The following is a 26726-nucleotide window of genomic DNA, read 5'->3' as shown; positions in this document are numbered from 1 at the left end:
TCATGAAGTCATTTAAGTGACTGGAGGAAAGCTGTATGGCAAACATCTGGAAATGATTAGCTTTTTAAACTGAATTCTTATGATAAAGAAATACATCATTAAATTCTTGTTAGGTCATAGTATATATGCAACAGGATGACTGGACTAAAGAAAAAACTTTCAGTTGATGGACACAGAACTGATAATGCATAGTTGCCCTTAGCAGTTTTTATGCATACAAACTGAAGCTGAAACCCAACATCTAGCAAAAATGTCCCCAGGAAATAGTAACGGTTTTTAAAAGAAACAAAACAAAACAAAACAAAACAAAACATCCTTGCTGTTTTATACTCAGGAACAGACTTAGTTTTCCTTGTATTCTGCTCTATTACTACTGTAATAATGTGGTTTCTGCACTAGAACTTGAATGATACAGAAAAAAATGAATGGCCCCATAACAGAGGAATACATTATCCCAGTTATTAACTTAGTTGGATTTCACCTAAACTTTAAGATTTTATTCTAGTTAGTACCTGCACAATAGGCAAAGTATAGCTGAAGTGTAAATTCTAGTTCATTAGCTTCGGAAATGACTTGTATTTACTACAGTATGTATTTCTGGCCTCTCCCTAGATATCTGAGTCAGAGTATCTAAATAGGAGACCTAGGAGCACTGGGGTGGTTTCCTCAGTCAGTTAAATGTCCAACTCTTGATTTCAGCTCGTCATGTGTAGGCTCCATGAGTGTGGAGCCTGCTTGATATCCTCTCCCTCTGCCCCTCCCCTGCTCTGAATGAATGAATGAATGAATGAATGAAGTAGGAGGCCTATAACTAATATTTTGAACATGCTCCTCAGGTGCACATAAAGTTTGAAAATTACGTAGAGGATAACTTTGCCTCTGCTGAGCTCCTGGAGCTAACTCCATCCAAACTGAGATTTTTTTACACATCAAATTTAATGATCGGTTTTCTCTTTACATAAGAAACAGGATTACGGCTTAAGTTTTGTGATCACTACTGTAGCAGAAAATAGGAGATTGAACACTAATGCAATGTACAATTTCAGACTAAATATTTACCTCAAAACTTATAAAAAAAATGGTCTCTTCCCTCCTTTAATGTAGCACTAGAATATATAAGTAAATCTGGTGAACATACACTGCATGATTTACTATTTGTGTGCTTTTACGACTGTTTCATACATAGCCTTATTCCTAAAGTAAAAACAAAAAAAGTTGAATAAAGTTGCACTCTGTAATTCTTTTTTTTTATTATTATCATTTAAATCTTTCCAAAGATATAGCAGTAATGTAAGTAAACCTTCTCTAGGACTCACAAAAGAGCACATTTGGACTAGGTCAATGCTTTAAGTATTTAGCACTTAAATACTAAGTATTTAACTTTCCAGCCCTTGAATACATCATATTCCTCAAATTCAGGTCAAAACACGGTATCAGCATCTTCTAAAGAGCTGAAAGAGGCATAGAAATTGTCAAATCCAAATTTTTACTCAAAAAGGCAGTCCTCTCAATAGCAATTGACAGTCATCCAGTTTGTTTGGACATTTTTGTTGATGGAGTCCTTCATGTAACAGTATTGTGGGCCAGCACCTTGTTATACAGAACCCAAATGTGACTCATCCAACTTCCACCTGCTGGGTTGAGACTTGCCCTCTTAGGTCCCTCCTACATTTGAAGCGGCTGTCATGTCTCCCCTTAAGTTGTCCAGTAATTATCTCTTCTTCGAGGTCCACATCTCATCACTTCTAAGATGCACATTCTTCCTATGTATGACATCCTTGAAATTGGTATGCCATTTATGTAATGCATGGTTTATCATAGTTTAATTGAGCTCCTTCTTTCTTCCTTAGTAGTACGCAGAATGGTGTACTTTACAATGGTTGGCAATTAGTTTTGCTAAAATACAGTTAATTATCCCACTTCAACCGTTTTTCAGTAAACGGAACATTCATGGTTATCGGGTCCAACTCCTTACCTTATGCATAGAACACTGTCCAGAGTCTCTTCTTGGTTATGTTCTGAGGTTGAATCTAATGCCTTACAAAGCACCTCATTCCCAAATCTTAATTACCTCACTTCTAATACTATACCAAAATCTTTTTCTCTCATCAGTCTGAGTTCTGTTCTTCAGTCACACAGGATCTTTACTTACAACTCTTGAATTTGAAACCTGAAGACAGATACCATGTTTCTAGAGTTTATTCTCTAATGTAAACATTCTTACTTCATGGTTTTGGTTTTTGGGTTTTTTTTTTTTTTTGGTACATTTTAAATTTAATGTAAAATGAAGTACTTCATGACGCTATGCTAAAGACCAGATACAATAATGCATGTCAAACATGTAGTATATTGCTTGGCGGCTAGACGGCATGCCACATTCTATTCTCCTGCCTTCCTCACTGATAGCAGCTCTTAAAATACAGCAGACTTCCTACCTTGTTCTGAGCACTACACTTTAAAAAATTTTTTTAATGTTTTATTTTTGAGAGAGAGAGAGAGAGGGAGGGAGGGAGGGAGGGAGGGAGAAGCAGAGAGAGAGGGTGACACAGAATCCAAAGCAGGCTCCACGCTCTGAGCTATCAGCCCAGAGCCCGACACGGGGCTCAAACTCGAACTCCGGGACCATGACCTGAGTTGAAGCTGGATGCTTAAGGGATGGAGCCACCCAGGCGCCCTATGAGCACTATTCTTAAAGTAGCTGAAAATTACATCAGTATTTTTGGAACCAGTTACAATTTACATTGATCTACATACATATAAGATATGCTGCATTCCACCATCCTTTACTTTTTTTAGCAACCAAAGTGCAAAAGCAATTATCTTGACTCAATGTATCCTATTTTACGCAATTTAACACACAAAATTACTGGGTTAGATTTAGATCCCAATTTTGACTTGCATTGTGTTTATTTGCTTCATCTCCTAGATCTGTCATGTATTCATAATGTGATCCAATTCACTGGCAATGCTAGTGGCAAGGAAACAGCCTTTTCACATGCTATTAGGACCTAGCTTTTAAAAAGGCATTGAGAGAAGTCTGGCTTTTTATCCACAGACTGTCTTAATGGAACCAATTAGGCAGTATTTCTAGGTCTTCTTTTTTAACTACACAAACTTAGTTAAGAGAACATTAAATATGAACATACCTTTTATGTATGTATGTGCACATTTAGGTTTTAGAAACTTTCTGCAAAATTGATGCTAGTAAGCCAATCTAAGTTAAATAAATGTGCCCTTCTTTGCAGGCGTGCTCAGATGCCACATATTTTACAAGCACGAGGTGTAACAGGATGCAAGATCTGTTTCTGAATGAAGGATTGAGAGGAAGGGTCAATTAGAAAGAGTGGAGAGGGAAAAATTTGAAAGTTTTGGAAGTTAATTGAAAATGCTTTAGAAAGAATTCTTTTGAAAATGAAATTACAGCAAAAAGATAGTAAATTATTTCAAAGCCCAATGCTTTAATTTGTACATTTTATTTTCAAACTGAAATATCAATTTATACCATTCAACCAACATGTATTTATCAAGCACCTGTGGTGTCCCAAGTTCAGTGGCAAAACGGAAAAGACAAGTAAATGGTTGGCTTAATCTTATACTGTAAGAATTCAAATATACTTTCAGTTCTTAAAATTTTTTATATCTAAGGAAAACTTTCTGCAGTGAAAAAAATCCCTGAAAATGGAGTTTTATCATATAAATTATAGTAGGACCACAAGAAGCATAGAATAGATATATGAAACTAAATAGGTGAAAGAATTTTCTTTTGCAACTAAATAGCTTTTTTCTCCCAGAGCCAATTATAGTATAATTACAAAAATGATTTAACAATGTACACATCTATGTCACTAGTTATATAGGGAAAATTTAACAGAATTAAACCTATGAAAGAAAATGTGAAATATTAGTTCAGGCCAACTTCTGTACATGTATAACCCACAAGTTATAAAACCAAAGAATGTAACAGTGTGTTATGTTAAAGAGTTTAATATAGTACTTTAAAGATTTCAAATAGATTTTTAAAACTTGGATTTGAAGTCAAGAGCACGGTAATTTCAGATATTAACAAGTTATAAAAAGTTGGTTTACATGCAAGAGTTTTCTTATTTTGATGATTTAGGGTAAAAAGAGCTTAGAAAACTGGCAAAGTGCGCATGTAAAACTTTCTATACGGCCAAGACAACAAACCACTTGATAGGAGCTGTCTTGCTTTTCTGAGGCATTCACAAAAGTCCCAATCATGATCACAGGGACACGCTACAGTTATGTTTATACTCACAGAAATAAAGATCCCCTACCCTCCACTCCCCCCCACCCTTTGTTTTTAACCTGTTTCTCACGGTTATGTAGGAAAAGTTACATTTTACAAAGTCAATTATTATGAAAAAATGTAATGCCTTTTTGAAATAAGAAATCAATTTCTAGGATTTGACTCCTGTTTATGTCAAATATGATTTGAGAAGGTTTTGTGCACAACAGTTAAAACTACAGTGATGTAAGTGCCGTCTTTCCTACAGAGGAGATGCTTTGGTTTAAATCTGAAAGATTAAAAAATCCTGGTATTTTTACGTCAGTTTCTCCATATCTCAAAATACATAGAAAAAGGTAAATCTTAAGTCATTTTATATTCCTGATACACAAACACAGCAATGTCATAAATGTTTCATTTTCAAACATGATTTGGTAAATGACAATAAACTTTCACTCTTCATAGAAAAATAGGTTAAAAATGAAAATTTAGAGAATCAAAATTCACTGCCTTTTTTACTATCTCTAGTGTCTGTAGCTGCAGTCTTCAGACATTTTTAAAAACAGTATTTGTCTTTAGATGGAAAAGAATCCATCAATTTGCAAATGTGAAATATCCAAACTGAAGGTAAAGTCTACCTCACTCCCTTTTGGCTTACCTTAATTTGCATATTACTTCTTAAAGGTAAATCTCAAAGGTCTATCAAGACATTTCTCCTAAATTTCTCCCAAAAGTATTTTGCCTGGTCCCACAAGTGTTCAGGAAACTTTATCTCTAATGCAGCCATTAACGCTTTTAAAAAATAGTTTCTGTTTTGAACTTGGTTAATAACTACAAATACATCTGCATTTTTAAGCTACAAGTAAAATGGTATATGGTGCCATCACATTACTTGTCAAAAGCTGAAAAAAAGACTACATTTTAAATTGTTTAGTCACGCCATTCAGTTAGATATTTGTAAAACTTGAGGGTTTTGGGGGCAGGGGGTCTATTTTTCATGTTGAAGAAATAATTTCACAATTTCAAATCAAAGTCAACACTGCAGTGAGGAGAGCTTTTCTACTTTATTACAAAGAGAAGAAGCCTTTATGTGGTCAGAAAATACAAGATTGATCTTTTTTTCTCTTCCTATGAAACGCTGCTGTTCAAACAGCCAGAGTGAATTGTCTCAGTTCACTTCGTTAAGTCCCATCACATTCACTTGGGTATGGATGTCCTTGGCTGCTGAAAATCTGGCCCTTTAGTGCACAGGGCGACAAAGTCCCCTGACCAGCAGTTCCAGAATGTCCCATTTTCATATATTGCATCCATGCACACCTCCTAAAAATGAGGTACAGCAGGGCAAACATTTTCCAAAATAGATGTCATATATATAATATATACACATTCGTACATACATACCTTTATTCATGTGATGTCCAAAAATTTAAAAAAAATGTACACATTTATTACAAAATCGTAACAAAGACTGGACAGTGTTTTGCTCATTCTGGAAAGATGAAGCTCAGTAATAACACAACCCTGGAAACCATCCAGAGATTGTGGCAATATCTTTCTTCTAAACAGTCAGATATTCTTGCGTTAAGCTTGGCGAAACTGCCTTTCAAAAACAGAAGGGGAAGTAAAATGAAGGAAGCAGACCTTGCTCATCTTTCCAAATGAAATACGAGAAGGATCTTCACATAAAAATGCACAAACATTTGTTATTTTATTACCAATAGTGCTACAATGAACAATGCAAATTTTGTGGTCTAATTTTGTGGAGTCTTTTGTGGGTTTTTTTTTTTTTTTTTACATTTTAGAAACTAAATGGTAAACTTCTGTCAGTGTACTTGCTTGTCTTTATAGACTCAAGTCTGTCTGCTGGCAAAAAAGAAAATAAATGAAAAAAATTCAGACCCTGCTCAAACTAGAGAAAAACAAAGTATAAATTTAGTTGTTGGGCAGCACATAATTAGTAAGGCAGGACCTCAAATGGTGACCCTTTGCATAAGCCAATTGCCAGATCCTCAAGGAATTAAAACCAGGGTGCCTGAGCCACATCAGTTCTGCAGTTATGTCGAGTATTGTGCTGAGACAGCCATACCCCAAGAAAAGGGAAGTCTTTGTTTAGAAGGCTTGCTGAGCAGGGTTGTAGTTGAAGGTGGATGGCAGGTGAGGCCGCTCTTCTAATTTGTCGTATTCCAGATGAAACTCCTATAAAACCAAATTCAAGAATTTAGATGATTTCCTCTCCCTCTGATCTCAGATTTTTGTCAAAATATATTTTACTAGATAAAATACCTACATGTATGAGAATGAACACAGACACAGATGTGCCAACTCTTTTTCCTACTGAGTAAAATAGAGCTTGAAGAAAAAGTAATGTGCTGTAGTTTCTATCTGATAAGTACAAAAATACAGCCTTTCTGTGTGAAAGACTACTCATGAACATCTATTTTATAACCACTGAAACTCCAAGCATTTTTTTGTTGAAAAATAAAAGCTTGAGCAGCAATTACTGTGTGGCCAATAAAAAGCACTGAAAATTACGGGATATTTAAAATAAAGCCAACCTTCAATGAAGTATAAAACTGAAAAATTTGTTTTTCCTTGAGAAAAGAAATGATTTTCCAATTTGTAATTATTAAACTTTAGGAAAAAAAAAACAAACATAAAGTTATTCTAACCTCATTAAAATCTGGGGAAAACAATGAACTTGTAACCTGCACATCTCCAGACTTCCCATTTCAAACCCAAAGCACTGATAAGATGTAGGTGCCATTGAAAACTATACCACGATTTTGATGTAGGCACATCTCAAGACAAACTATATAGCTCATTTTAATTAAACTTTCAAAATACATTAACTTCATGAATTTTAAAATTTAAGAATGATGAAGTAATTCCATGACACTTCCTAAGATTAAGAGAGATGCAGAAAATAATTGTGTATATTAAAAAAAACAAAACATACCTTTGCAAATCCAAAAAGCAAGAGGTTCTAAAAGTACTAATTCTATAATTTGAGTTCAATTATAGCACAAACTAAATCAATCCCATTTTAAAAATTATGAACCTTAATATATCTTATGTATTAAAGAAAGCCAGCGAGTAAAGTTAGCACTATGGGTTAACATATTTTACCATACCTATCTTGTTTCAAATGGATTCTAAAATGGATGTTTCCATTATTAAATTGAAAACCTAGACCATAATGATTAAACTCTAAGATACCAAACCATGTATTTACAATTTAAGAATATTAAATTAACAATTGAAAGCTTAGTATGTGCCCAAACCAGAGACACAGCTAAGTTTACTGTAATCTTTCTGATAACTCTATAAATATCATTATCTTCACTTTGCACCCTGAAGAAATGAGGCTCACAAGCAACCTGACCAAATCACATAGGAAGTGGCAGATCTAGGATTCGAATCCAGACCATGACTTTCTGGTGTTAACACATTATTTTTAATAGTTTTAGCCCAAGATCCAAATAGATTTACTTCATTACACCCCCCGTGCAGAAATGTTGAAAACATTCAGCCTACTGACAGAAGTTTATAAAGAAGGGACCCTGCAATGACTTTAAACTAAAATGGTTCACCTATAAATAATAGGTGACCTGTAATAAATACGTAGGTTTATGGTAAACCTATAAATAGGGCCTGACAGAGTAACTAAGACACACAGGCTGCCTGCTTATCATTAAAACTAGCAAACTTCAGAGCCACCATTGCAATCACCACAGCCCCCTGATGTGTAAGCACCTCTCCCTCCCTCCCTCTCTCTCTCTCTCTCCCTCTCCCGATGTTTTAAAAACAAATTTACTGCCTGGCTTAAGAAGAATACCAAATTAGTGAAGAAAATGTCTTCTTCTTGTATCACTCTTTAGAAATTAAAATCGGCAATTTAGTTCCAAAATACACGTAGTTGCAGGGTAAAAAGTCTATTTGTAACTGTAACAAATCATAAAGTTACAGAAGTTAAACCTCGTTCAATCGTCCTGTCCTTGTCATTGTACACTGGTGAACTACAAAGTATTATTAGAATTTAAACTATAACTTCCACCAATGTACCTATTTTCCACCCTATGTATTAAAAGGTCAGTTTAAACTCAGGGAGCATAAACACTTTAATGGAATTTAAAAACTCATATAGCAGAGATTCAGAAATTAAACAGGTCAAATTTTGCCTTTTTTTTTTTTTAATCTTTGTTTTGGTCTTCTATGTATTTTTATTCTTCCGAAAATACAGAAGTCTTACAATATATACTGGTGTCTCTTTGTTCCCCAACTTTAATTGTTGGTAACATCTCTTTCATACTGTTGCTCCATGTACACACACAACACATACCCACGTGGGTGTCTAACCAGCAGGGACAGGGCTGTTGTGCACACCACCACCTACCGCCTAGGATGCCCCTGGCAGGTGTGTAATGAATGGCTGATATGAAAACACAAGTTTTTTTTTCATTTGTTTTAGGAATCAAACACTTAATTTTTGACATATTCAAAGATTATGTATTATTAGAACTATGTATTTGCCTTAAACGAAAAGAAGATGTTTAAATTAGTTTAATGATTTAAAAAGCTAGACAGACTTATCTAGATACTTTAAAACAACTTAGTTAAATCTGAGTTTTTCTATTAATAAAATCAGGCTACATATTCTCAAAAGGTTATTGTAAAGTAGAATGGAAATATATGCACTGGATTCAGACCATCAAATGAAATTATTACAAACGCATTAATGTCATCACTGATCGAATTACATAGAGAAACATACACTGCAGGAATGTTTTCTCAAATTCTCAAAAATGTCAGCTTGTCTTAACTAAGATAAATCCTCTACTTAAATTTAGGAAGTTGCCAACTATCTTAAGTACACATATTAGAAATAATCTTTACTACTTTGAAGGAAAAGTATGTATTTCCGATTAAAATATAAAGATGATATACTAATACTAATGTGTACCAGTGAAGTTAATGAAAAAAAAAATCACATGTTATATCAGGCTATGGTATGATAAATTCTAAGCATTAGAATCCTATTCAGTGTTGGACTCACAAGGTGAAGTCAGGCTGAAAGAATCCCTCAATTAAAAAAAATTTTTTTTAATGTTTATTCATTTTTGAGAGAGACAGAGCACAAGTGGGTGAGGGGCAGAGAGAGGGAGACACAGAATCTGAGGCAGGCTCCAGGCTCTGAGCTGTCAGCACAGAGCCCAATGTGGGGCTCGAACTCACGAAACAAGAGATCATGACCTGAGCCAAAGTTGGATGCCCAACCGACTGAGCCACCGAGGCACCCCTTCAATTTTTAAATCTTTAGTTTGAGAAAGGTGTTAATAATGGAGCAGCCTCTATCACCTAAAGATTCAGTGGATGAAATTATTTAAAAAATTCTACTCATTAAGATTATATATACTATCTGAATGACCACTATTTTTAAATTAGTGAGATACTAAATAATTCTAGTTAAATTACATAGGACAGACCACATAGCCTGCTGTCAAGATCACTTAAAAGGGGAGAATATACACAGTATCAAAAATTTGTATGTAACATTATTGACATACAACAAATACTTTAAATAAATAATGGGTTGGATCCTAGAACTCAGAGTCACAGAATTTTTAGGGGTAAGAAATACTTCTGATTTAAATCATCAATTCTTTCAATTCTTACAATTCTTCAATTCCCTGGAAATATGATTTGCAAAAAGAGAACGAACTGCATACAAGACCTATCAATACTTTTCAAAATATGGTAACATCAAGCTATCACTTATAATACTAATTCATACTGCAGGTTTCTTAACGAGTTGAAGTTGTTTAATAATGCATGTTCTTTACCTGTGAGTAGTAAACCATACCCACGTTTATAGGTGGGGACTTTGAGGTTAACTTGGGATATGGCATTTTAAGAGATTTTCTGTGGTTGATAAACTCTCATAAATGGAACTAAATGTCTTAATTCCTAAACATTTTCTGAGAAAACATTGAAAGCTTCTTTAAAACAAAAAACCAAAAGCCATTGTGAAAAGTTTATTCTGTGAATACAACTTAAAACTGTTTTAAGTTCATGATTCTGTATTTTAATATGACAGAAGAAGTGAGCTATGTATTAATACTTAGTAGAAACCAGTATTTCTGCTTGCTTTCATCACTATGGAAATAGTTTTGTTGAAAAGTGTCCATGCCAGTGGCCAGCAATCACCTCAAGAGAGATTTTTTAAAGGAAGTTTAATGATACTTCTCAAATTTTATTTTCCAACTTCAGAGCTAAAATTTTTAAAGGTAAAGGTTAAGACTAAAGCTCAACTGTAGAAGTCAGATAAAGCTGGGTAAAATTGTTATTTTATATAGGCACACTACACACGTCTCTCTCTCTCTCTCTCTCTCTCTCTCTCTCTCTCTCTCTCACACACACACACACACACACACACACACACACACACACACACACACTTTCTTTAAAATGGCATTTACCTGACTGGGGAATTAATTGTTTTATGGGAAAATAAAAGAGGCCTGTTAATGTTTAAGTTGCTTCTGACTAATTTTGTGGAAAGTGCTTAGTTCTGCAAGCTGAACTTTTACACATAAGTTGATCTGTCATATATACTGAACTAAAATTTAAGTAAAATGACATATCTATCTACTGCAAACATCCATTCCTTTTTGTGTATTTGTCTGGAATAATGGTACTGAACAAAAAGCTTCAAATGGAATAGAGAAAACTTCAGGTATTTACTAATGGAATCTTTCCCCCCTGTAAAGATACATTTCTCTCTCCTGTAGAATCAACTGACAGAGAAGTTCTCAAAGTACAGCTTCAGACAAAGACCAGCAAAATCATGGGCATCACCTGGGAACTCGTAAGAAATGCAAATCATCAGGTCCCATCTACAGACTTATTAAATCAGAAACAATGGAGGTATTGGCTCAGCAACTTGTTAATAAGGCTGCCAAGTAATTGTGATGCAAGCTAAAGTTTGAGAATCACTTACCTGACCTAACAACAGTTACTATTTTTCCATCTTTGGAAGAATAGTAATAAGCTGTAAGAACAATGATGATAAAAACTGTAACAAACTACCACAGGTAGTCCCATATATCTCATGTCCAATATACGCCAAGCATTGTCCTTAGTGTGTGTGTGTGTGCGCGTGTGTGTGTGCGCGCGCGTAATCTCATTTAATCTTCATGACACTCTAGAAGCAAATATGATTTCAATTTAAAAGATAAGGAATCAGGCATGGAAAAGAAACTTGTATATGGTCAAAGCATAACTAGCAGAAATAGGAGTCAAATTCAAATCTATGATACAAAGGATCTAGCTTTCTACTATACTGTACTTCTTAACAAGTAACATATACAACGTCTCTTGTATTTTGTAATGAAGGTCATTATTGCTACTTAAAAAGGTTAGGTCACGGATCTTCCTTTTGAATCAAGATATGCATATCAATTAGAACTGTTAAAATAACTTGAATACAGTGTATGGTGATATATGGACTTGGTCTGAGAAGTAATAACTCACTGACAAACACCCAAAATTAATAATAATAAAAAAAGATTTAACCTCTCATATGTGTGTCTTGTTTGGTGTTTTAAGTTGAGCTCATCTTGTTTCTTTTGTCAAGATTTGTATGAAATCTTGCGAAGTAAAACTCTTGTGATAAATATCTGGTAAGCATTTTACACTGTCTTCTTAAAATGTCTTACCTTCTTATCAATTTAGTGAGGCTGACTCAAAAGAAAAAAAAGCCCAAACCAACAACTAAAGAATCCTCCAATGAACTGTCAAGAAATACTTTTCTTCTCTTTAAATTTATTGAGAAAAAACAAAACTAAAGAGTTAGTTTTTAATCCTATGAATCAGTGGAAAAGGCATTCAAGAAATCCTGGAGTTATGAAATCAGATAATGTCAGTTATATTCTCTACTAGGTAGACTAAGTACATACATGAGATACTCCATACATGTGAAATATGCTATGACACTGATGAAAATTTTGCACATGGAACAGTCAGAAAGGTGTTTTTGAGAGGAAAAGTTGCAAACCAAAACAACCAACTTTTTCCACTTCTTCCCTCCAACACTCAGCACACTAGTCATAGGAACAATCATGGTTAATGCTTACAATTTTCTTTCTTTATATCATTTGTAAATAAAAACTCAAGCATCTTTCCTGCAATGAGTGTAAGTGTTTTAAAAAGCCTATTATCTGTTTATATACCAGTTTTAGGAAAATCTACCTGCTCAAAGTAATAATAATATAAGAATACATGACTGGGACTGCAAGAGGGTTATCTTTATTTTACAACTGAGTAGACACAAAAATATCTCAAATGTTATCACGGCTTGTGAAAAATTACAAAATTGTAAAGCAATCCTTTTCCTAACTATGGGTGAAAGGAGTTGTTTCCAGACACTTGCCTAGTTTAAATCAAGCCAAGAAGGTGAAGATGACAAAGACTTATTTAGCAAGCATGTAGCACATTATTGGAATGGATGTCTTGGTACATATAAACAGATAAAAGAGGATACTTCTTTTTAAAATCTAGATTTATACATTTACACATGGAAAAAAATATACCTTAGCTACTTTCCTCCAGTTAAGACAGTCAAAGAAGTAATATGTTCCCCTCTCATATGTATTGGTTTTCATTGTTGGCTCCATGCCTGGTGCCCTGGTAATCCATACTCGTTCTTCTTTGTGGTATCTCCAATCACGGTTAAAACTTCAATTTTTAAGAGAAAAAGACAATTAATTCTTTCCTGTGGCTCACATCAAACATTTTCTACATTTTGTAAAATTTTACTCAGAAAATAGTTTCACCTAAAATACATAAATATAGATGCTTCTTTATCCTGACTTTGTTATTAAATACAACCCTAGTGAAATATAGGAAAATAATTTTAATTTGTCCAGAAAACACACTCTTTAATTAACATACACATCTTTATTTAACTAAAGAAATTTTTTCATGCAAACAAAATGAGATCTTAAAAGCTCTATGAGCAATGTGATAAAAACTTAGACCAAATAAAGATACATTGTGTTCCAGGAACTTCACTCCTTTCTTGTTCTTCTTAACATTCAACAGAACTTGAGACATCCATTAAAACAAACAAAAATCCCAACTACTGTATTATTTTGTAAGGAACTAAATACAGTCTATTTAACTATCCAAATTCACATAATTTTGTAACTATGTTGGAAACAGAATATCCATTCAAAAAACTCTTCATGAATGTATTACTTTTATTTTTTATTTAAATTTCATTGATCCTAAATTCTCAAAAGCCAAAAGGATATCCACTAGAATTCATGCAAGAATCAATGAGGATTTATATCACTTGTAAACTGGGGAAGTAACATCCAAAGGAGGTAAATGAGCCACAAAAAACATCTCTGGTAGAACAAACCTCCATATAAACAAATACCTTCCTACTAATACAGTGAGGTAATTTTTCAACATAAAAGAGATATGAGACAGAACTGCCAGTAATGGATATATGAATGACTAAATGAATTTATTTACTTATGAATAAATTAAAAGGTAACAGGTAACAATTTCTATGTTACAAAAAATGAGGGGAAAACATGGGAGAAAACAAATTCTCAATAGAAAAATAAAAAAACAATTTATTATCAACACAGTGAATTTTACATTTTAAGTATCTGATCCAAGGTCATTTATAGAAATGTTATTAGGAATATTATAAAATATTTAAATCTGTAAAAAATTAGGTCTCTCAATCACAGCATCCTGATTTTCTTTTTGTAATCTCTATCCCCAACATGGGGCTTGAACTCAGGACCCTGAGATCAAGAGTCACTTGCTCCATCGACTGAGCCAGCCAGGTGCCCCACAACATCATGAATTTTAACTAACAATTCACTCAAGTAAACATGATTATTATAATAGTCCATTGGTAACAAAATGTTACCAATTGGACATATGAGAAATGACACAAAATTTTTATTCTTAGAGCATCAGGCAAAAACAGAAATGCTCAGGAAAAAAGATGTATCCAATGGGCCAACTACTTAACATTAATTTATTTAAGTTGGCCAACAAGCTTCTGATAATGAATGTGGACTTTATCAATACTTCAGAACACACAAGAAATATGCACAGTGCCTTGCCCATATAATACTCAACAGATAAATGATGAAATTCATTGTCAAATGAAATTCAATTGTCATTCAATTCATTGTCTTATGTGGTTCCATAAGAAGATGAGCCACAGTTAGGAAGCGACCAGATCTTATACTTCACATATTTATAAAAATCAGATTCACCAAATTCATGAATGAAGTCAATCCTGTCTTCTTACAAATTTAGGATTATTTAAATCTGAAATAATTCCTTTTATGTATACAATGACTATGAAACCATAGCAATATAAACTTTCAATCTAAATTAACTTTATTTTACTAAATGTAAAAACAAATTACTTCTTGATGGAAATATTTCTGCTTTAAAAACAAAAGACAGACTATAGCCATCATTAAAAAAAAAAAGTTTTCAGAATAAACAAGATCCACTATAATACAAAAGTGTTTGAAAATACTTTGAACATACAGCTCTACTGCAGCTAAAAGTTGTAATACGTCTCCTCCATTCATGTAATAGAGATAGAAGAGAAGGTCTTCTCCGTATCGGCCAAGTTTTATTGCAGCCAGCTGGAAAAGAGAAATCAATTATTCTGAAGTGTAAAATAAGTTTGAAAACCCTAACATTGCTATCACGATAGTAAAAATAACAAGATAAACAAACCCTCTTCTCTGTAGTAGATAACTGTTATTACGTGATTTCATAGGTAGTTATAACCCTAAGGGGGAGTTTTATCATTTAAATAACTAGAGTCATTTAACAACTATTTCTGGTACATCTGTTTATATAATAATAAAATAAAAACCTACATAAAAACTTCTCAGCAAGACCAAATGCTGTTTTACACGAGGGTTTATTAATACCCCACACAGTAACAATAGTGGAACATGATGCTCAGAGATGCAGGAGTTATATTCAAGTCCTGGTTCCACTATTTACTAATATGACCCATGTCCAAGTTATTTAAGGTCTCTGAACTTCCACATAAAATGGAGAAATGAGACCTACAAGGTTACTAAGAATGTAAGTAAAAATTGATAAAGTGCCTGTATACGAATGCACCTTAAAGAGGACCTGATACATAGGAAACCTGTAAGAAATGTTAGCTCAGTCTGTATCTGACAGTGATTCACAAATTGGTTATGTATTTTTACCAAATCACATATGGTAAATACAAAAATCATAAAGTGATAGCTCTTTATTTTGTTTAAATGGATGACTAAAAGATGATTGCTTCACATGTCCCTCCATAAAGCAGAAACATTAACTGCCAACCAAACTCTAATAAAACACTGAGTTTAATAGACTCCAACTCTTGTGTTAGGAAAAGCCTTTATTCTCACCAAAATGAAAAAACTTTTCTCTCTTCACCTAATCCTGCATCTAAATGTTTATTTAACTGTTATACATTCTTAGAATATAATTTTTCTCTCCATATTATCCCCATTCAAGCAGCAGTTTTTAATGTGACAAGTTCTCTCAAATCAGTATTTCTTAAATTGCCGTAAGAAAAGGCTTTGGAACCCTTAGGTAATTGGAGCAAAAAAGCCCTATGATAGATGTAGCAGAAAAATCACACGATCCACAAACAGAAAAAATAAGCTCTATCCCATACTTCTTGTCTTCCATCTATTCAAGTATTGAGACATATTGAGAAATATCTCTTTACTTGCCTGTCCACAAAATCAACATCCATTTGACCATGCAATTGCATGGTACAGACACAGAACACCTGTGTGTGTGTGTGTGTGTGTGTGTGTGCGCGCACACACACACATATATATAATATTTTATATTTATGTATAAATATATAATGCAATACATATTTATATACATATGTGTAACACGTAAGTTTTAATAAATCGTATCTTTCCTCAACGCCAAAATCTAGGGATACAATTTCTAACAGAAATGAACATTTTAGTTCTTTCCCCTCAACAAGAGTATCTACCATTTTCTTTTTTTGATTAAAAAAAAAAAAGTTAAAACTTCAATCTGTTAATAGTTGTTTTATAGCTAGAATTTTAGGTAATTAAAAAAAATTTTAAAGCCAATGCCATGGCTTTTAAATGTACACACCGTTCCACTGAAAACACTGTAATATTTGTAAAAATGTATTTCTTATTGATACAAGGGCATAAAATGAGAATATCAGAAAGAAATTCATCAAATTTTCCAAAATAGTTGATTCTCATCAACCAGGGTTATAACCTGTTATTAAGAACTCTGAGAAATATTTGACCAAACCTACCACTGTTTTGTTTTTAAAACATATTCTTTAAATATAACCCAGGATTCTCATCAAAACATTAAAATAGAAATAAAACTGTTATAATTGAATTGGCAACATGAAAGCATACCCCTGAGACCACTACTAATTATTTCAAAAGACTTTATGCTGTCTAAACTGAAAAACAGTGCCTGGAAAATAGATACATTCATGCTGACTGAGGAGAATAATAAACTACACTCACCTTATCCCTAATGTGAATGTTCGTTAAGTACTCAGATGGAACATGGAAGTCTGGATAATAAAATGAAAAAAGCCTTATTAACTGATTCTCAGTTTAAAAAATATTTTTAAAAGGTCTGAACACAAACAGATTCTCCTACCTATGTCTTGAGGTCGACAAGGTGAAGATGCCCAGGGTGATGCAAATTTGGGGTAAAGATTTCTGAATAAGAGGGAAAAAAAAAACCACTCTGAAATCCAAAGTAGAATCAAAGAATTTCTAATTTTATTCAGGAAATCAAAAAAAATGACTTCAAAAGTAAAATGAGTATCTTTACTTCTAATTTCGTTTCATGTGTTTACTACAACTTACACAGCAGAAAAATGAAACACGGTTAAACAGCTGTATATATACTCAGTGTCTATATTAAGTTACAAGTTATATATTCACATATATACGTAACTTCAACTCAGAATGCTTTAAATTCATTAATACCATGCCCCCAGTAAAATTACTTTCCCATTTACATGGCCAGAAAAAATCAGTAATTATTAAAAGCAAAAGTTCAAATTCACCAAATATTTACTAAGTGCCTATTACATGCCTGACACTGTTGCAGGTGCTTGAGATACGTCAGCGAACAAAACAAAGATAACTGACAACGTAAAATTTACTTTCTGGTTAGGATGGTGGATTAGGAGGAGGTGCATAATAAATAATATTCCGTGTTGGTGGAGGGGTAAGGAGGGGTATCAGTTGCATTAAATTAGGCAGCCAGCTTAGGTTCCATTTAGAAGATAGGATAGGATTTGAACAAAAATTCGAAAGATGTGAGGGGGGTCAGCCATATTCATGACCTGGCAGAAGACTATTCTAGTCTGAGGGAACTGCTAGAGCAAATTAAGCAACTTAGCAAAACTAAGGTGGGCATATGACTGACATGTCTGAGGTACAGCCAAGCCAGTGAAGGTCAATGAAACTGGAACAGAGTGAACAAAGGGAGAAGCTGTTGAGGTGGTGGCAGGAGAGAGACAGATCATGCCTGTGGAGATGAGTAGGCCTGTAAAGATTTTAGGTTTTTAATCATAAGGAAACCACAGACCTTTACCGGGCACTGAGCAAAGGATTAACTTATTCAGAAAGGATTGTCCTGGCTGCTACATAAAGAAGAGATTGTGAGGGGCACACAGAGCATCAGGGATACCTGGGGACTGTCTGATGGTATAATCTAGGAAAGAAAGGATGGTGATTCAAACCAGGGTGCTGGCAGTTAAAAGCAATGAATCCATTATGTCAAACGTTGCTGACAGGTCAAGTTTCTACAAGAGACCACTGAATTTGATGACCTCAATGAGAGCAGATTTAGTGAAGGGGTGAGGGAGCAAAATCCTAACTGAAATGGGTTTAACAGAGAATGGGAGAAGACAAATGGAAGATAAAAAATGGCTTTTTAAAAGAGTTTTGCTCTTCACAAAGTAAGAATAAAGAAATAAAGGCAGTAATTCATGGAAGAGATTAGACAAAAAGAATGTACTTTATCAACATAGAGGAAGTAATAGCATTACTTGTATGCTGACGGAAATGATCCAACAATGTGCAAAAATTGTTAGAGCTATGTCCTTGAGTTTTCAAGAGAGACTTTAAGTAGAAAGCATGGATCAGCAGGGTGAAAGACAAGAATAAGGTGGGTGCAGATGGTAGCAGATAGTTAGATCTGGTGGTAGGACTATGCGGACATTCTCTTCTGATTACTTCCAGCTTTCTTAGGAAAGTAGAAATTAAAAAAGCAAGGTCTTACTACTACACCCGAAACTAGTATTACACTGTAAGTTAACTAACTGGAATTTAAATAAAAACTCAGGAAAGAAAAAAAAAAAAGCAAGGTCTCCATCTGAGAGTAAGGACTGGGAAAAAGGTAATCAGATGTTAGGAGAAACGAGTGTGGAATAGTTGCATAGGAGAGCAAAAGAATGAAGGGACCAGGCACGCCACTTACAATTATGGGTGGCAGAATTATGAGCCCGCTTTTGAGGTTCCTAGAAGTGAGGACTAGGCAGTGAAGTTGTGTGCTTTTCTTTAACCAGTTCAATAGCACAGATCAAGAATGGAATAACTGAAGTATAACCAGGGTTGTAGTTTTTGCCATGAAATCATGACAAAGTAAGAGAGGGGCAAAGTAGTCAAGCGTGTATGTAAAAAGCCATTACGAAAGACTAAAGAATTTAACTGGGTAAGAAGAAAGTGAAATCTTCTCAGGCGAAGAGAAGGATGTTGAAGAACAGTAAAAGGTAGAAGAATCAATAGACTGAAGATCCCAAGGAGTCAAATGATTATTGGAGTCGGTGCTAGAGGGAGAAAGACGGAAAACCGGAAGTGGCATGGGAGCAGAGACTTAAAATTACAGGGAAACTGAAGTTACTGATAATGCCAAGGTCAAAGGGATAACTTTGTAAGTAGCTGAGATATGGTGGAGGGTAAGACTTTTGGAGGTGAGAAACTCAAGGAGCCAAGATCTCAGGATTCGGGAAGGATCAAATATGTGTATTTTGAAACTGCCAAATTATAAGGGAATGATACTGTCAAATGACAGTGATCCAGGAGCTAACATGAGAGGGAATGACCCAAACAGTCAGGAGAGAACAGCAACGAGTGGCTGCAGGTAATACACTGTGATCACATGAAATTAAAAACTGGAAATCCACAAGGAAGTATTATACACAAATGTGGAAGAAAAGAAAAAAACTTACTCAGGAGAGTTCAGATTGAGGCCTAATGTTGTTAAGTCACTTCCTAATGCAAGATGTACCATTCCTGGGTCTGTCTCTGCTGCCCTGATAAATGTTAACAGGCCAATCATTCCAAATTGGTCCGTCACCATCCCTTGAGGAATGTTAGTAACCCGACCTGGATAAGAAGAACATAGTAATTGTATCTTTAAGGAAAAAGTAAAGAAACGAATTCTATAATATCTTTGACATATTTTATAGAGTCCCACCATCAGGTAACACCTGGATCCCTTTTTTCTGCTGGTTATTATTTTGCGTTGTTGAACTTTTATCTCCAGGGAATTTGGGTCCATCCGTACTTGAAGTTGTCTTGCCAGATGTATTCAAATTCTAACATGGAAAAAATTAAATGTGACATTAAAATTTGTTAAGTGCAAAAATTGAGTACACATATTAGTTACCTTTCTATTCATTCTTTATTATATTTAAATTGGTAGTATATTATTACCTGTTTTTCAAGTTCTACATGAAACTTTTTGTTTCCACAACTGTAACTGTCCCATGGTTTACAAATAAATCCTGTATTTTACACATTTGGGTATTTAAAGGACAAAAATATATGAAAGATATTCTTATATATCTCAGATCTTCAGTCACAGAAAAATAATCTTTATCTCAGAACTATATGCTTTGGGATATACTTCAAGTTTCACTCTTCAACACTTTAATTTAGAAGAGAAATATTACAGTACATTGCCTATGATATCACCATAAAAACCTCCAGGATAAGTTAGAATATATAAACTTTTAAAATTCATATTTAATTCTTACCCAGTAATCTTCTTTATCAACTATTTTAACAATACATACAAACTCCCATCACAAAAAAAAAAAAAAAAAAAGCTATTTTCAGTGAAATGTGGAAGAAATAAAACACATTCGTTAAGTCAGAAAGAGGAAGCTGAGTTGGCTGAATCAACACAGGAATAAAAATGTGTATAAAGATTCTTCAAGGAGAAAACTTACTCAAGAAAAACACAGCTCCTTAGAAGGCTATAATATCAAACTTCATGGGATCCAGCTGACAGGGACTACAATAAAAGTCTAAATTAACTCTGAGAAGTTCAACAGAAATTTGCAAACCTATACGAAATAGGAAAAAAATAGGCTATCTTCTAAGTTATAAAGGTTTTCCACATTCTTCAGAAGTTAGATTATTACAGATATTCAAGATAAACAATTTTGTAACAGTACTTAGTAAGTCCTTAATATAGTCTATAAAACTGTTAATACAAGAGAAGTCTGAAGGGAAAAAACTACATTACTCACACACATAATTCTCAGTTACTTACAGATTTACTGTCATCATTACTTGACGTTGGATCTTTATAGCTGGAACCAGGTAATGCTGGAAAATCTTCATTGTGTATTGAGAAGTCCTGGGATTGCTCATTTGCTGGTTTTGTTACCATTCCCACTATGTAATGAAAATAATCCAGAAAATTCTAATTCATATTTATGCTATTTTACTACAGATTATAAAAAAACTAAAGTTTCCTCATACTAACATACCAAAAGGATTTTTTATTACACTATGAAAGCACACTTCAAAAAATTAGTATTCAGGATAATGAAGAACTATATTTTTATATACTGATTAATAACTCAATATACAAAATAATACAAGGGAAGTAAGTGGTAATCCTATAATTCTAAATCTAATGTCATATATAGATGCTTAAAAACAATTTGATATTGGTAATAGTTATTAAAATTTTTGGTTTAAAGCTTGACTTAAATATTTGACTAGCTATTATAAACACCAGTTAATTGTCAAATACAAATGAACAAAATAAATTTTAAAAGAACATGTCAGTATTCTACTTGAAAGTGACTTACAGAGTGAGCAAATTGCAATCAATTATAAAACAACTCCATATTATTTCAGATTTTCTTGGACTCCATGTAATAGATGTAAAACATGCAAGAACTGGGAAGTAATCCTCCCACTATACTTGGCATTAGTCAGGCCCTTATTGGAGAACAATATCCAGTTTGGGGCTCCACAATTCAAGAACGATATGGAGAAACTAGAGTTGGTCCAAGGAGAGCAACGGGAATGATTAAAGGGATGAAAAAATGGACCTATGAGGAAAGGTTAAAAACATTAGAGTCTGAACTGAGAATCAAGTAGCTAGGTACTCAACTTCCAGGGCAGATCATTTTTTTTGTTATTTTTGGAAGACTAATTTGGAAACTTTAGAATACTAACAATATATACTCTCCCTTCTCCACACACTGTTATTTATATTCATATTCTGAAAGGCACAGAAATCCTTCTTGGATGAAAATGGGAGAAACCATTATCTTAAAAAAGTTATGAACTGATGCTTCTAAGTTCATTGTTTCTGCTACTGATCTCTATCAGATTCTCCCAAAAGGAAACAACTATGTGCAATGGGTAAAGAGAATATGGCTACATTGTTGTTACATAATTTTCACGTCTAAGTTGTTATTGCACACATTTCATGCCCTTCCTTTTCACTTAGCCAAATCTCTTAATTATTAGAGACAGTAAGAAAGGCTTTAATTGTGACCAAGAGTCTACATGAACTATCCATGACCCTATGAGCAGTTTTCAACAGAAGGCAATTGTTTCTCCCATGGGACATGTGTCAATGTCTAGAGACACCTATGGTTGTCAAAACGATGGTGGGGAGAGGTACTATTGGCATCAAGTTGGCAGAGGCCAGGGATGTTGCTATAACATTCTCTAATGCACAGAACAGCCCCCCACCACCCCCCATTTACAAAGAATTGTCTGACCCAAATGTCAGTAGTGTGGAGGTTGAGAAACTGGCTTAGGAAAAATATTCCATGTAAGGTCAGTCATTACTAATCACCAGGAATGTAGGAATGTATTCTTCAAAAATGTGTGATGAATTAAGAAGAGAAAAGGCACCTTAATCATTATGTTACACTTAAGGCAGAAATGCCAGAAGAAAACCTCTGAATACCAATGAACATTTCCTTTTGGGTTTCTGTACAAACTGTTTCCCATCTAACTTTGCTATCATGGTATTCTGGAAGGAAAATGCACTTTGCATATATCAGCTTTGACGAAATTATGCTACTCTGATTAGAAAACATATTGTGTGTGTGTGTGTGTGTGTGTGTGTGTGTGTGTGTGTACAGACATGAACATGCTTATGTACACAAATGTGTATGCCTGTGTGTGTGTGCACAATGGAAAAGTTTCCATTACCCATTATTAGAAAGCTTAATTACCATAAGGAGCTCTTCCAGCCAAGGGGTTTATTAATGGAGTTGGGTTACCACTTCCTTCTCTTCTGTTTCGGTCTGCTAACGCTGGAAAATCTGAAAGGTCCAATCCTGTCACATTTTCGCTTCCATCTAAATAATGAGAAAGAACATTATTGGTTCTACAAACATTTTATTTTATTTTAAATAGGCTCTCGGCCCAATATGGGGCTTGCACTCACAACCCAGAGATCAAGAGCCACATACTCTACTGACTGAGCCAGCCAGGCATTCTGTACAAACATTTTAAAGGGATTATTAAACACCAACCATCGTATAATTTGAAATGACAGTACCTTCTTCCTAAAGACACAGCACTGTACTAAGTATGTATAAGTGTACATTAAACACTTGTGGACTTATTTCATGCAAAAGAATTTCATGAATAATTCAGCAAACAATATGTAGCTAGCATAATAAAAACCCCAAATCCTAGAGACTTAAGATAGACAATAAGGAGTTAATGTGGTACATTATTTCCCCTGTGAAGGAGGGTACTCTAAAGTTATAGCTCTCTTGTTAGCTAACAAGAGAGAGACCGTTGTGATGTAACTGTTCTTTTCATTATATCCAAAAGCAGAGGTAGTATCTGGATGCTTGGAGCTTTAGTTACACACAGGTGTGATAATGACAGTGCCTCTTGCAAATGACCAGAATCATATCTGAAACACAGGCAGTGGGAGCAGAAACTCTAAGGACTTCTGTCCTGTGATCTACTTGTCCCATACACATGTATGTGTGTGCAAGTGTGTGTGTGTCTGTTTCTGCAGTTGGGGAGTATAGCCAGGTGGGGTAGACACAATATAAATAGGGTTCCCCTGTCTGGCAAGAGTTTGGGAAGCATGGGAATATGATGCAAAGCCCAGAAGATTATATTACCTATTGCACAGTAGGCGCTCAATAAATATGTTAAATGAATAAAATTAATTTTTGTTCATTTTAAATGAAAAAGATCAGCCTGAAATTTAACCTAATATTTCTACTTTGCCTATTTTTTAAAGATTTTATTTTTAAGTAATCTCTACACCCAACATGGGGCTCAAACTCATAACCCCAAGATCAAGACTTGCATGCTCTACTAACTGAGCCAGGTAGGGGCCCCTCTATGTTGCCAATTTTAATCATCCCCTTAATTTCTTCTCAACTTTTATTATTCTATTATTCTTACAATTTTATATGCTTAACTTTTGAAGAAGTTAATTTTCTACCTTAGTTTTAGCCTGAACTATAGGGTTTTTTTAAAAACTTTGTTTCATCTGATGTTTTCATGTTTTATAGCATTTTTAATTTATGTGGCCTTTCAGTTAATTTTGAATTTTTCTCCAAGTTTCATAATTAGAAAAATCTCAGAAACTAATTACCTCAAGATTACTTTGTTGACAGAAAAACAACACACTCTCATAACAATCCAACTCAGGTTATAATTTAAAATTATGAAGAGTAAATGATAAAATCATATCTGTTTCTAAACAAACAGCAATTTATTAATTTTTAATTTAAAAAAGATACTACTACATAAAAAGACCAACAGGACAAATTTATAGTGTTTCAATCTACAAAAGTTATCTTTCTTGAATTATTCTATTATAGTTAGTTACATAGTTATAAATTAACCAAAAACTTTGAATATGTATTAACTTTCAATACACATCTTCAGGTCCTCTAAGATGGAATTTAAAATTGCCATGCTATCTGAGAATTTTAACCTAAAAAATACTTAATAAACCCCCAAATTTGAATTTTTAGGTAAAGACTTGGAGACAATTTTCCTAAAAATAGTTAAAGTTTAGTTAAAACTGAATTTTAAAAATTTAAAATTTATGGAAGTGTGGAAAAGCGTAATTCAGAATATAAGATGGCATTGTCAGACACACTGTTACTTTATGGTCCATTTAGGAAAAAAAAATAACTTGCCAATTAAACTATGATACATAGTCTGATTTCAGAGATAATAAAATATGAAAAAATTGGAACATTTCAGAAACAGTGGGAATATGGTACTTCATATCATTTTTAACACCTTGAACATAAAACTATAAGTTTTAAATGCTACAATTTGGAATTTTAAAGTCTAATTTGATCAATCTACGCTGCTACACATATAATACCACATAAAATTAAAAGCTCATAGTCACAAATGACATTTCATTACTAAATCTTGTCTGATGCTTCCACATATGCTTCATTTCACTGATCATTCTTTCCCTTCCACTTCCTTCACATATATTTCTCTCTGAATGATCAATTCATTTTTGCTCCTATGACCGTAACAACGTCCTTTATTTCTTTTCTCTGGAAAGGGTCTGGAGGCAAGGATGGAAGAGGGTGAAATCTGAAGCAGAATAGCAATTAAGCCTCCTGTTCTCTTCTCTCTGAAGCAGTTGATAAAAGAAAGAAACCAATGGACTGCAGGAATTCAAAATCAGATTTCTCTGTAATTAAATTCTGAACTTTACATATAAAACTGGATAAAAAATCCAAGGGTTAAATGCCAAAATTAGTATTATTAAAATTATTAAGAAAAAGTTGTTAAGTGCTCCAATAAAATTTTAAAGGTTTCTTCAATCTGGGTCCCTATAACCAGAATGCTGTAACACTCAACCTAAATTAGACTGTAGTGACAGGACTGAGGATAGGAAACGCTCTTGAAGCAAAAAAAATTCTGGAGCATAAATACAGACTAGGGTAATGTTCAGGGGCTTTCTCTAGGTATTAAGGAAATAATTCTGAAGTTATAACACTATGCTATTACCACATCAAGTGAAAAAATATATTTAAGTATCTCTCAACTATTCACTTGAATTAAACCCTATTCCTGTCAAATTCTCACTAAATTAAATTCTACCAGTTTAACACAAAAATCTAGTAATATTTTAAGACCAGTATGTTGAATTGCTTCATATTTCAAAGATCTACCATATTTTTTATAGGGTACTACCTCCAGAATAAGCTTACCTGTTCCATTAAAAATGTTACTTGATAAGGAGTTATTCATTCCAAATGCCTGATTCCTGTTCATTCCAAATCCAGACATACTGGGTACATAGAAAATAATTTTAGATATACAGTAAGAGAACACTAACTTCCAGATGAAGAAAAACAGAAGTGTACACTTTTGACCTCCTCATATAAAACAACAATATGTTTAAAAACAAACACTACTTTCATTTTTCTGAGTTTAACCTTTATTTGAAAATGTTCCTGAAGTCCCTCCATGAATAACTGAGAACCATAATGTCTTAAACAGATGAATTAAAAAACAAAAAGCAAAGAATGTACACATAAGTCTGGAGGAAAACAGAGATTAAGGGCACTATTTGATGTGCTTGGAGAACCAACTTACTGGATGCACTGGTAGAAGTAACTGATCTCAAAAACATGTAGTTTAGTGTAAAACTATTGTTCCTGAATACTTGTTCTCCTTCCACTACTGGTAAAGTGTGCCATTACTGCTTTCCATAAAAGATCTTCTTTCATACAACACAGTCTTTCCCAACTAGAATATAAACTCCTCAGAGACAGGGTCTGTGTCATAGTCATCTTTGCATCCTCTGCCTTTAGTCTTCAGGAGGATACACAACAGGCACTCAATAAAGGTTTAGTTTACCTGAATTAAGCGATGTTTTTCTTTAACTGAATTTAGTGCTCTAAAACACATCATTCTTATCTAAATATAGTTTATCTTTCAGCTACTTAAAAGAAAAACCAAATCGCTCCATAGTGCCCTCCATTCTAAAGCAGTGCACAATTGGTACGTGGTAAATAGTTACAAACGCCTCCCTTTTTTGCACAAGCCTAAACATGAGAAAACAAAAACAAGTCTGAACTTAAGGCAAGGCCAGAAGTAATTAAGAATGTCAAAAA

The 26726-nt window shown here is 33.9% G+C and overlaps 1 protein-coding gene across 3 annotated transcripts in view; it reads right to left on the bottom strand.

Annotated features, from left to right (window-relative positions):
* Positions 1-5291: 5291 nt before the first annotated feature.
* The window catches only part of CNOT2 (CCR4-NOT transcription complex subunit 2), a 130707-nt gene continuing 109272 nt past the window's right edge, over positions 5292-26726 (bottom strand). For all 3 annotated transcript variants that reach the window (XM_027071259.2, XM_027071258.2, XM_053226492.1), the window contains 10 exons: positions 25818-25897; positions 22830-22955; positions 20894-21018; positions 19811-19931; positions 19563-19719; positions 16976-17037; positions 16837-16886; positions 14831-14931; positions 12835-12979; positions 5292-6442 (listed from right to left, as the gene is read on the bottom strand). In XM_027071259.2, the coding sequence (XP_026927060.1) occupies positions 6356-6442; positions 12835-12979; positions 14831-14931; positions 16837-16886; positions 16976-17037; positions 19563-19719; positions 19811-19931; positions 20894-21018; positions 22830-22955; positions 25818-25897 (1054 nt within the window). In that variant the 3' untranslated portion in view covers positions 5292-6355. The remainder of the gene's footprint in view (positions 6443-12834; positions 12980-14830; positions 14932-16836; positions 16887-16975; positions 17038-19562; positions 19720-19810; positions 19932-20893; positions 21019-22829; positions 22956-25817; positions 25898-26726) is intronic.

Source organism: Acinonyx jubatus, chromosome B4 (assembly GCF_027475565.1).
Source record: "Acinonyx jubatus isolate Ajub_Pintada_27869175 chromosome B4, VMU_Ajub_asm_v1.0, whole genome shotgun sequence".
In the NCBI taxonomy this organism is placed as follows: domain Eukaryota; kingdom Metazoa; phylum Chordata; class Mammalia; order Carnivora; family Felidae; genus Acinonyx; species Acinonyx jubatus.
The sequence above is the reverse complement of the archived record's forward strand: the minus strand, read 5'-3'. Positions and strand labels throughout refer to the sequence as shown.